Here is an 11,940-nt window from a genome sequence, read left to right as displayed (position 1 = left end):
TATATCACCATATTAAATAACAAAGCTCTTTGACATTAAGAAGGTTTCTTTTCCTAGATCCTGAACAAAGACTAGAGTTCACGTATGTATTTTTTAGTAACTGAAATTTTAATGTATGTCCCCGTTGTAAACAGTCTTAGTGGATGAACAGTTAACACACCGTTTGTTCCCACAGATTATACACCATCATACATGAATCTGTAGACAGCAGCACAACCGATACCATATATGGACACAGTGTCATCTTTCAGGTAGAGTCAAGGTATTCACACTTCGCTCGTCCATCCACAATTAGATATATATAAAAAAAGATCTGTTTTAGAGATCATTTCGGTGTGTTTGGGGGCGAGTCACTGAGAGCAGGGGTCAAAGGGTCAAAGAACATAAAATGAGGCACGGAAGTCTCTTTCCCAGTTCTTATCTCTTTGTTCCTTCCTCCTACTGTCTTCCTTCCTCTGTCCTTTTCTTCCTCTCTCCTCTTTCTCCTTGGACGGCGGTTTAACTGCATCGCGATCTCTGGCTTGGAAGTGAGTGACTTTGGCTCTTTTCATGTGTCCAAAGCCCAGGCCTTGCTGGTCTCTCTTCAGCACGGTCGGCACTGGTCGTTGAGTCCCGTCTCCTTCTGGTCCCAGTCCTGTCCCCGGTTCCCAGCCACAACGTACCATCATCTTGTAGCTGTTGCTGGAGGGGGGCAGGCAGTAAAAGGGGGTGGGCGGAGCACGCCGCAGACTGAACTGATGGAGGGTGGAGGACTCGTGTGATGACAGGCTGCTGCTGTACGTGCTACCACACACACCGCACCACTGAGGCTGGGGGGAGCTGGGGACAACCAGAAGAGACAACGCCGTTGAGAGGAGAAACATAAAGGAACATTTACAATTCTTGAGTGTGTCTTAAAACAATAGTACGGTGTCCATATAAAAGGTCCCGTTCATACTGGCCCTCAAGAGATCCCTTGATCTGTCTGAGCATCAGATTAACTTACATTTTATTTATAATTTTTGGATATAAAATGGCAGACTCTTGAGTCGGCTGTTGATGCACACTATTCTGTATAGATGAGTGTGCTCACCTGCTATCAGGTCGTGTGTCTCTCTGTGTATTTCTCCCGTAGCCGTCCAACTCCTCCAACACATCATTGTGTCCCGCTGGGGAGAAAACCAAACACATATGGATGATTACACACAAACAGAGACATGTAGTTTCTATTAGAGGTGCATGGTCGTACCTTCCAGCGCCAGGTCTTTGGCATCCCGGCCCTGCGTATCAACCACTCCGACCCAGGCTGCTCCGTGCTGCAGCAACAACCTCACCGCGGCTCTTTGTCCTGACCAGCATGCACACATCATGGCTGTCCAGAAGTACGTATCCTAGCAGGGGGGGAAGAAACCATCAGGACTTATACAAACGCCTTCAAAAACCAGAACCACATGAGCAGAAAGTGCCATACCTGGGAGTTGATGTCGACCCCCTTTGAGAGCAGGTCTTTGAGGCCGGAGATGTCCCCTGCATGGGCACACCGCAGCAACCTGAGCCCCAGGAGCTCCATGGTCCTCTCCGAGGTGATGATCTCTCTGCTTGGGTTCCTCTCACGTTCACCATGAGTCCCACTTTGCCCGACAGCATCTGTCGGAGTCGGACCCCGCCGGACCCTCCTCCTCAATCTCCCACTGCTCCTCTGTTTATTCCGGTGCTCTTTCTGGCTCCTCCTGGACGCATGTCCTTCACCACCCTGCGTTAGATGTTCGTAGAACTGCCGGACCTCTAACCCACTAAGTGGACAGTTCGTTGTAGAGCCGGGTTGTTCGGTTGTTTCGATGCTGAACAGATCCTGCCCGCTGGCAGGAGTGAAGCCCCGGGCGGCCATGAGGAGAGTAGCTTCAGCCGGTGGAAGGTTTAACCGGTAAACGTTACGAGATAAACATTAATCTGAATGCGAGACTCGTAATCCACAGTAGGAAAGCAGCAATGCTAAAGCCACGACAGCATCCTGTCAGACTGAACCGTGTTGAGTCAGGTCTACAGTAGACTATGTAGCTTGTGAGCTAGCAAGCTACCGTAGCTAGGCTGCTTATTTGTAGTTATCTAGCTAATTCACTGTAAAATCAACCAAATACACTTTACATTGCGTCATGTATCCGAACACAATACCGGTTCATAACAGCCTCTGTAGCCGTTATAGCAGCATAGCTTACCTTAGCTAGTGTAACAGATAGGAAAACACTAGCAGAGCGGAAGCCGTTATCAAACGTTAGCCTAGCTTAACATGCTAACCTCGCTAAATCTAGATACAATACTTAATTTGGTAATATGTCCCAACGTGACGTCGCTTCCAAAACATTGTCCAGATCATGACGTAAACCCCAATGAGATCTGGGAAGACGAACGGACCCTTTACTAAAAGAGACGGTTCAAGCTAACGCTAGTTAGCTAGCTCTGACTTCCTTGGATTGTAAACAACGTCGTACGTCACGTAACCTGGACGACTCACGGAGAATACTGCCACCTGCTGGACTGGATGATGCCTTTTTTCTGATGGCCCTCACACATCGCTGATAATCCACGGTGTGCAGGAATTGTAATTTAGGTAAAATTGTTTAAAATATGCTAAAGTGACGAGAGTTTAACGTTATACATAATAAACAATACCCATACACTGTCTGTCTATTAATAAAACATATATAACTTTTTTTATTTTGGAGACCCATTTAAAAAAATCATAAACCATCCCAATCCAATCCACAATAGTCCTTATCTGTAAATTGATAAAACAGCAAATGTGTATATAAATATAAACGTTCCTAACCATTCGATTCCATGTCTGCATTACCTTATCTTGAATCAGTAAACCCGTCATTTCATCAATGAGAGGAAATAATTGCATTTGGGTAAACAGGCTCTTGTTTTTTTCCCTGTCTCATCAGTTAAACAAACAGTATGTACACTACCCGTTCATATTAGATTTAATGTTATAAGTGGGCTGCAATTATCAGAACAATATGGACATTCAGGCTCCCTCGTGTGGCTCAAAGGTGAACTGCAGATATCAAATTAAATGGAAGAAATTCTGCAACTAGATTCTCAATGTGGCTTTAGAATTAGACACCATGTCTAAGACACATTATTAATTATGTTTCACGTAAAAACAGTAAGAAAATTATTATAGATATCATTATTTTATGAAGTGTTTGTATTGTTCTGTGAACAGAAGCAGTATACCAGTTCATAAAGCTCCTCACATGTGCTAGCAGGGGGAATAATACATTTTATTTTTATGACACTTGTCTTAACAGTTACAAAAACGCTTGGTTACAGAGAAACAGAAATATTTCAAAACCGCTTTGAGTATGACAGCAGATACTGAAGTACTGTGATCTCTGAAAACCCTTTAGTGTCATTTAAGCGGCCGTGGTTTTATTCTGGTTCGTAACCTCAGATTTGGGCAAAGTCCAGGACCCGTTGGCATGCTCACTTAGTGTGTTTGCTGGTGCGACAGGATGAGAAGATGCTGTTTGGAGGGGGACGAGCTACACGGACCGAACCATCACGCACAGCTTTTGTATTAAGTGGCAATGCAGTGAAATGGAAGAGTCCAGGTATGAAGCTCGCAGGGTAAACGGCAAAAATGAAGTTTTTTTTTAATGCACAAAGAAATCAGTGGTTTTGCATGTTTTAGCCCACTATCCATTAAGTTAAAAGCATTCACAAACTGTTTCCAGAAGATCACACTCAGCAAGCACCAAGTCATAAAAGATGGAATAGTTTGCTGCACTTTTGGTTTGCTGTTCGACAGACTGTGAAGTCTTCCATATCAGACGGCCTCTAAAAGCACAATCCTCATCCAAATGGAAATGTAATGGTTAGGGGTTTTTCTACATTTGCAACAAAAAAGCAGTAAAACAAGAAACACGGAGAATGATCATTTTCCACCAGTAACACATTTAAAACATTTACACAGTGACCACAAACATGGACACCAACTCCAACACTTTGTTTTCTCAGACTGATCTCATGAAATATGTATGACACGCCAACTCGTATGCCATTACGGCGTGTTATCACTACGCCGAACCCTAACAGTGAGCTGTTGAATGAGCATTTTTAGGCCGTACTTTGTGGTGGCGTTTTTAATTTTATTTATATTCCTCTTTAATTCAATAAAAAAACACACATAACCTCAGCAATGATGGGTTTAGTGTTCATGGCCGCCGAACGTTGGGTTCACACCGGATGTCGAAGCCCGGCTGTTCACACCGGAAACACTTTTCTCTGTTTTCTAACCGAGCTCGTCTCCGTCTGTTCCTCACGCTCACGATGCAACAATCACAAATATAGAGGATGGATTTAAAAATGTGCTCCTGTGGGAGGAGAATCTGTTTAACTCTGGGAGAACAGCGGGGTGGTATGTATTATTCATGTATATAAATGCATATATTTATATACATGAATTATATCATCTACCGTTTATTATCGTGTGTTTTCTTGCCAGATTCACCAGATGCTAAGGCTTCCGCATCCAACGTGAACCCAGCGTAAATCCCCCCTACGTTAGCGTCTTATGTTTCAAATAATGCGACAGCAATCTGAGCTGGAGGGGACTCCCTCTGCTAACAAACCCTCTCCAAACATGCAAAACCACGATGATGAGGACGAGCCACGGAGGAGCTGCAGCGTCGGACTAGTGGTATTTACTGATGTGTCTGTTCCGGTCGCCCGTCTGTGTAAACGTCTGTCCACAGTGGGGGCAGGAGTACGGCCGCTCCCCCGTGTGGATCCTCATGTGAACGTTCAGTTTGTCTTTGCTGATGAAGCGTTTGTTGCAGCAGGTGCACGCGTACGGCTTGTCCCCCGTGTGGTAGCGCTGGTGCATCTTCAGCTCCGTCATGCGGCCGTAAGTCCTGCCGCACTCGGGGCACTCGTAGCTGGGACGCACCTCCATGTGCTGCCGGCCGTGCAGCCGCAGGCCGCTGGACGACCGGAAGCTCTTGCTGCACTGCTGACACCGGAACGGCTTCTCGCCCGTGTGGATGTGGACGTGCAGCTTGAGGCTGGCGGCCGACGGGAAGCCGTTGCCGCAGATGGAGCAGAGGTGGGGTCTCTCCCCCGAGTGGATGCTCAGGTGCTTCTCCATCTTGTTCTTGTTGAGGAACGTCCGGCCGCAGACGGGGCAGTTCATCGGCTGCTCCCCCTCGTGCGAGCTCATATGGTCGGTGAGCTCGACCAGCGCGGAGAAGGCGGAGTCGCACCGCGTGCACGAGTACGGCCTCTCCCGCTTGAACTTCCTGTGTTTGAGGCGGTGCTGCTCCAGATCCTCCTTCTCCTCGAAGGTCTCGATGCAGCAGGTGCACTGGTACGGCCGCTCGTCCGTGTGCGTCCGCAGGTGATACTTCAGAGCGGTCAGCTGCAGGAAGACGCTGTCGCAGTGCGGACACCGGGACTCCCGGCGGTCGTGGACCATCATGTGCCTCTTGTAGTGCGACAGCTTGATGAAGCGCTTGCGACACAGCGAGCAGTAGTACTGCTCGTCGTGGTGGCCTTGCTCGTGCTTCTTCAGCGCGTACTCCACCTTGAACTTCTTCCCGCAGGTGTCGCAGGCGTAGGACTTCTCGTGGACCCCCATGTGCGTCTCCAGCTCCTCCGGGCTGCCGAAGGTCTCGTTGCATTTGGGACACGTCCCGTTGTTCTCCTTCACGTGGATCTCCAGGTGCTTGTTGAGGTCCTCCGGGAAGGCGAAGTTCTTCTGACAGTCGGGGCACGTGTAAACCTCGCCGTTGGAGGCTTTGCGATGGGTCACGATGTGCCTCTTCAGATGGTACATCCGACCGAACACTTTGCCGCAGTCGCCGCAGGTGAGGCTGCGAGGGCTGGACTTCACCTTCTTGTGCAGCTTGAGGTGCGTGGCGAGCGCGGCCTTCTCCTTGAACTGTTTGTCGCACGCCAGACACGTCAGCCCTTCGACCGCGTGAGTCTTCTTGTGCGCCTTCAGTTCCAGCCAGCTCCCCAAGCTCTTCCCGCATTTCTCGCAGATGTACTGGCCGAGGCCGTGCTGCTTCCTCAGGTGGCGGGTCATGTGGTACGACTGGCTGAAGGTGAGCGCGCAGACGGGGCAGGTGAACGGTTTCTCCTTCGTGTGCGTCCTCATGTGTCTGGCGAGCTTGTTCGGCCCTCTGAAGCGCCGGCCGACACAGATGGGACAGAAGTGGCCTTTTGTTTTAGTCTTTGACGCCACTTTTTCTTTCCGACTGCCTCCGTCTTTAGCTTCAGCCGTCTCTTCCGTCTTAACGTTAACTTTGGATTCTTTACCCTGAGGAGCTCCGTCTGCATCGTCCTCAGCAACACTATCACTGCCGTCGCCGCTCTCGGGATCGTCCTTGTTACACGGTTGGATTGTTTCTTGGGTTTTCACCTCATCGCTCCGTCGAGGGCTCGGCCCCTCCGTCTGGGCCGACGGGTCGTTGCTGGTGAACTTTTCATGACAGTCGTAACAGGAAAGAACGGGCGCCGCGTGCGTCTTCTTGTGACTCTGCAGCGCCGCAGAGCTCTCCGAACTTTTCCCACAGGTGGGGCAGACGTACTGGCCGGCGCCGTGCTGGTTCCTCATGTGCCGGGTCATGTGGTACGGCTGGCTGAAGCTCAGATCGCAGACCGGGCAGCCGAACGGTTTCTCCTTCGTGTGAGTCCTCATGTGTCTGGCGAGCTTGTTCGTGTCTCTGAAGCGCTTGTTGTTACAGATGGGACAGTAGGGGCCTTTTAGTTTGGACGGGTAAAAGTCCTCATCATCATCATCATCATCACAGCCTTCCTCTTCCACGCTCTGTGATGACGACAACGCTCCGTTATCTTTATCAGCTGCTTTCTCGCCGGTCTCATCGGCACGCTTAGACAAACCTTCACCGTTCTCACTGTGATACAGCTCGTCTTTGCTGTAATAGTAATTATCTTTGTATCGAGAGGATCTCGTCGTGGTTTGAGTCAAGAGAGGCGTGGTTTGGATCTTCGGCTTTCCCTCGCCGCGCCGAGGCCGCCCTCTCCTGCGCTTCGTTGGAGCCGGAGGGTCCGGATCGTCTCCGATGTCCACGCTGACCTCGTGGAAACCAAAACGTTCGGCTTCATTCAAAGCGAATTCTACCTCTTTGCCGATGAGCAGCGCCTTGTCCAAGGTCAGAGTGTCCCGCTCCGACAGCAGCCTCTCTTTGAGCTGTGGGCAGTTTGTCCTCTCCACGAGCTGGTCCAGGATCAGCTCGTCTTGTGAGTCCCCGTAGTGGCAAGGCCTCAGGAGCTCTTTTAAGGAAGAAACAAACAGATCCACGGACTCTCCGGACATCTGAGCCCTCTGATGGAACTGGAGGCGGTACATTTGAGAGATGTTGTCAGAGCAGAAGTAGACCGTCAGCGCGGCGATGGCGGTGGCGTACGTGGTCTCACCCTGGATCAGCGTTGTGAAGATCCGCTGGCCCTCCAGGCCGAGGCAGTTCTGCAGGAGGACACACCTGCTGGAGTCCACGAGCTTGTTTTCGCCGAGCGCCTCGATGTAGTGTTCGAAAGCCCGGAGCCACTTGTGCCAGAGCATCGTGGGTTTACCGGGGGCCGGCAAGAAGGGCGGCGGCGGCGACAGGATTATCAGCAGCGGCTCCGGCAGCGGCTCCAAGGAGAAGTCCTGTTTGATCACCTCCTCATCGATCTCCACCGTCTCTTCACCCATCGTTGGGGTTTGCGTGTTTTCACTGATATTCTCACTGATTAAAGTTGTGGCCCCACGTCGGTCCGTGTTCAAGCTCCGGATGTTTCATCTCACTCAGGTCAGTCTGGGAAACCTGTGAAAGGAAACAGGTTTTAGCTGATTTCGGGGCCGTGATGTTTCGCTGTATTATGTTACGGAAGAGGTTAGAAATGTACGTTTGAAATTGTGAAATTATCTCTTTATTGTAAAGCAGTGACATAAAGGTTTCTGTTATCATTAAAACAGTGGATGAAAATCTGGCTGCGTATATTTTCTTCAGTACGGTTTAATTTGCATCATCCAAACCTGGGAACCTATGTGTGTGTGTGTGTGTCATTAGGACCCCCTGCTGTGTAAAGTGAGAGGGATGGGGTTTGGGGGGATCTAGTCGAGGATTACAGATGTTACTTGTTTCACAACGAGTCAGTGTGTTTCTTTCTGGCCCTTCCAACCTCAGAAACACCACATTAAGCTGTAATAACTCAGTGTAGTGTCTCTACAAGCTACAGCTAAGGGTTGCTGCTGCTGTTTTTAAACGTCGTCCATCACAAAGTAAACCGTGTATCTTGCCCGGTGGTGCCGGGTCTCTGTACATGGGGGTCCGGGTCTCTGTACATGGGGGTCCGGGTCTCTGTATATGGGGGTCCGGGTGAAGCAGCAATGGACGGAGGAGGAGACGAAAACTCACCACACCAAACTGGGTCACAAGTCACGACGCGCGGAGCGACGGTCGGCGGCGTCACGGCTGCTTCTTCGGCGGAGCGACGCGCTGAGAAACCGGCCGTTGGTGTCGGAGGACGCGGCTCATTCAGTCGTTACCGTCCCGACATTCAACCAGCATCGACGAGACAACCGTAAACTGGAGAAAAACACATCCGCCATGCTGAGATCTTCCTTCTGACACCGCGAAAGTTCCTCCGGGGTCTGGTTCAGCGCTACCACAGCGTCCCCCTCTGGCCGGGAGGCGCACTGCACATTACAGCACAGGACGTGTATTCAATGGTGGGAAAAGTTACCACAATATAAATTATGTAAGTAAACACCAAAATTGGACTTAAGTGACAACACAAAATAATTAACAGCAACATTGACTAGAAATACATTTAAAAAAGTAAATATTATGCAGGTTATGCTTTGATTTTGTGCCTTTCAGTAAACAATACTTTCTATGAACTTCTTATGCTGCACTGTATTTTCTATTCCTTGACATTTTATTTATTCATATTTATTTTTTAAATTTTAAATTTAATTTTATTATTGTCTTGTTTTAATGGGTTTTATGTAAAACACTTTGAATTGCCCTGTTGTTGAAAGGTGCGATACAAATAAAATGGCCTTGCCTAAAAGTAACCATGGTGGCCCAAGCTATAACCTTGTGTCTGTTGGTATTAAATACTTCATTAATATATAGCCTAAGCAGCATTTAAATGTTGTAACTGGTCATTGTGGTGCTAATTTAATGACTTTAATCACATTTGGGAATGACATTTATGCTCATATTTTAAAAACAAAAACCTAATATATTTGCCTCTGAAATGTAGTCAAGGTATAAAGTACCATTACATTTAAATATTACTCTACTTAAAGTGGAGCTGAAATGAAAAATGCCTTTCCCTTAAGACCGTCCCTGGTCATAAACTACATTCATACAACAATATATCATGAAAAAAGTGCAAAATAATATGTTAAATACTCTATTACATGTACAATTGAGTAAAAGTTTCATCAGCAAAATGTATTTAAAGTATCAAAAGTACCAGACGTGGACAAAGCAGCAAAGTCTCTCAGTGGTTTTGTTTCGCTGCTGTACACAACCAACCTCCATTTAGCTCCACTGTTTTGGAATCTAAGAGACAAATAACACTCCATAACATGCACACCTCCTGCACTTTGTCTCTGCTGAAGGATCTCTTATATAATTGTTTAATAATTCAACTCCCTGCTGCCGTCATCATCCTCGATTGCACAACTTTATTCGGGGGAAAAGATCAAACACTGATGGATCCTAATTATTGACAACAGCTGATAAAGCGCTGGCCTTTTGCCGATCTAATAAAAGACCGATGGTCAGAGGTCCGGTGGGACACGTCGCTGAGACCACCGAGGCGGTTACATCTTTAATTCAGTTAACGTAGGCGAGTCTCCAGAAGAGACACGTTGGCTGTGTTTGGCACTAAAACACACCACGAAGACACACACCGTTAAACAATGACCATTTATTCACACACACTGTAATGGGAGTCAAAACAAGCATGACAGAGTGAGGAGGCTGCTGGCTGGGAGGGAGGAGAAACCCTTAAATTATACATGAGCCAAAAACTTACAGATGATTTCTGGTTGCACTTGGTACAAAGTGAATGCGTGTGTCGGCCTGGCCTCGAGGCCAGGGTCCAGAGAGCGGGTTCAAAGTTCAATCGCACTCCTTTAAAACATCCCCGGAATCTCGTCCCACATAAATTCACTGCAGCTTTTTTTTTAATGTTTTATTTTTTGAACGATTCTCGTTAAAACGCTCCACTGCTGTTTCACTATTTGCTTTGAATTACACAAACGCGGCTGAAACTACGTACAACAGCACACAAGTAAAAAGGCTCTCCCTGTACAAAATCCTTCTTAAAAACACAAACTCACATACAATGGCACACGTCGCTTAGCAGTGGACAACAGAGACGGATGGACAGGCTTCTAAGCTGAGAGGGCCATTTATACACGGCATGCTTGTTCACACACACGTGTCACGCTCAAACACACTCACGCTTGTATAAAAAATGAAACGTCAACGGAAGATGAAATGCGTGGGGTTTTGGCTCAGTGCAAGCATTATGGCTTGGGACGCTGTGGTATAAGGAGCGCAGTAGACGGTAAAAAAAACACGCTTTTCATGTGTTCCCTAAACATCAGACTCTCATTGAGAACGCCTTGAGATCTGAAGAACCCTCGCCCACGCTCCCTCGCCGTCCTTTATCACGCTCAAAAACTGTGATTATAGATTTTTTTTATCATTTAACCGGTCCGGCTCCCATCTGTGCCGCCTTGAAATGATTCACGGTAACCTTGAAGTTCCTCTCCCCCGGTGGGAGGGGCTGAAATGGCCAATCAGGGAGTGCATGCGTGTGTGTGTTTGTGCACTTTAGTGAAATCCCACGATGCACCAGTCCGAGGGTTGAACTCCCCTCAACGTCAACAGACTCGTGGCTCTCGATGGAGAGTCTCTGGGATCGGCATGGATGTCTGGTGGGGTGAAAGTGTGTGTGTGTGTGTGGAAACGAGAAACAGTAACTGTGTGTGTAAGCACAGTGACACGGAGGCGTAAAACACAGTGGGAGGGGCAACACACACACACACAGTCGTGGACACAGTGAGGATCTTTGTGAACGAGGAGGCGAGTGAGAAGTGTAGGTTTAGTTCTTTGGGGGCATGAAGGGCCAGTCCGTCCCACGTCTCCTCATCTCGTCTCCTCATCTCGCCCCCTCGTCTCCTCGGCTCTGTCTCCTTTAAGTCCTAACACACACTGGCGCCCCCTCCTTCATTCTTGTGTACGTGTGTGTGTATCGTTTTTGTGCAGGTTTTGGTCTCCAGAGTCAGACGAATGAGGAGAATCCCGTGACGGGGGTGCGTGACCCCGGCGGCGGCGGCGGCGGGTTGGTGTTGGGGTTGACGTGCGTGTGCGCCGGCTGCCCCGTGGGCGTGTAGGCGCCGCCCGTGCTGTGCTGGGTGACCACGGTCTGGTAGTAGGGCTCCGAGTCCGCCGTGGCGCACTCCTCGTAGCCGAACGACGTGCCGATGGGCTTGAGGCTTTTGGGCTGCCGCTTCCAGGAGTTGTAGTAGGTGGGGTCGCTCATGTAGTGGTTGACGAAGGAGTGTTTGGGCTGCTCGTCCTCGTAGTCGCTGTCTGTTAACTAAAGACACACACAGTAGATGTTAGGTTATAGGTGTTAACTAAAGACACACACACAGTAGATGTTAGGTTATAGGTGTTAACTAAAGACACACACAGTAGATGTTAGGTTATAGGTGTTAACTAAAGACACACACACAGTAGATGTTAGGTTATAGGTGTTAACTAAAGACACACACACAGTAGATGTTAGGTTATAGGTGTTAACTAAAGACACACACACACACAGTAGATGTTAGGTTATAGGTGTTAACTAAAGACACACACACAGTAGATGTTAGGTTATAGGTGTTAACTAAATACACACACAGTAGATGTTAGG

General features: G+C 48.4%; 3 protein-coding genes across 4 annotated transcripts in view; all 3 read right to left on the bottom strand.

Annotated features, from left to right (window-relative positions):
• Positions 1-139: 139 nt before the first annotated feature.
• Positions 140-2,522, bottom strand: gpank1 (G patch domain and ankyrin repeats 1). Its single transcript, XM_084005990.1, has 4 exons — positions 1,451-2,522; positions 1,229-1,370; positions 1,073-1,148; positions 140-819 (listed from the first exon to the last, which is right to left on the bottom strand). The coding sequence occupies exons 1-4, from the start codon at positions 1,865-1,867 to the stop codon at positions 375-377; spliced, it is 1,080 nt and encodes a 359-aa protein (XP_083862116.1). The 5' UTR covers positions 1,868-2,522; the 3' UTR covers positions 140-374.
• Positions 2,523-3,192: 670 nt separating this feature from the next.
• On the bottom strand, positions 3,193-8,794 carry LOC311010084 (uncharacterized protein). 2 transcript variants are annotated; one of them, XM_084004565.1, is made up of 2 exons: positions 8,405-8,794; positions 3,193-7,805 (listed from the first exon to the last, which is right to left on the bottom strand). In XM_084004565.1, exon 2 carries the CDS (start codon positions 7,700-7,702, stop codon positions 4,679-4,681), a length of 3,024 nt encoding a protein of 1,007 aa, XP_083860691.1. In that variant the 5' UTR covers positions 7,703-7,805; positions 8,405-8,794; the 3' UTR covers positions 3,193-4,678. The 2 variants fall into 2 exon arrangements, with proteins under 2 accessions (XP_083860691.1, XP_083860692.1); XM_084004566.1 differs by having other exon boundaries at positions 3,193-7,814; positions 8,409-8,794.
• A 1,138-nt stretch (positions 8,795-9,932) lies between these two features.
• LOC311010117 (protein sidekick-1-like) overlaps positions 9,933-11,940 on the bottom strand; it is a 217,121-nt gene continuing 215,113 nt past the window's right edge. The window contains exon 46 of the mRNA XM_084004637.1: positions 9,933-11,619. Coding sequence (XP_083860763.1) covers positions 11,302-11,619 — 318 coding nt within the window. The 3' untranslated portion in view covers positions 9,933-11,301. The remainder of the gene's footprint in view (positions 11,620-11,940) is intronic.

This window comes from Eutrigla gurnardus (assembly GCF_963514095.1).
Source record: "Eutrigla gurnardus genome assembly, chromosome: 3".
NCBI classification, from domain to species: Eukaryota; Metazoa; Chordata; class Actinopteri; order Perciformes; family Triglidae; genus Eutrigla; species Eutrigla gurnardus.
Note: the sequence above shows the minus strand (reverse complement) of the source record. Positions and strands in the feature narration are given on the sequence as shown.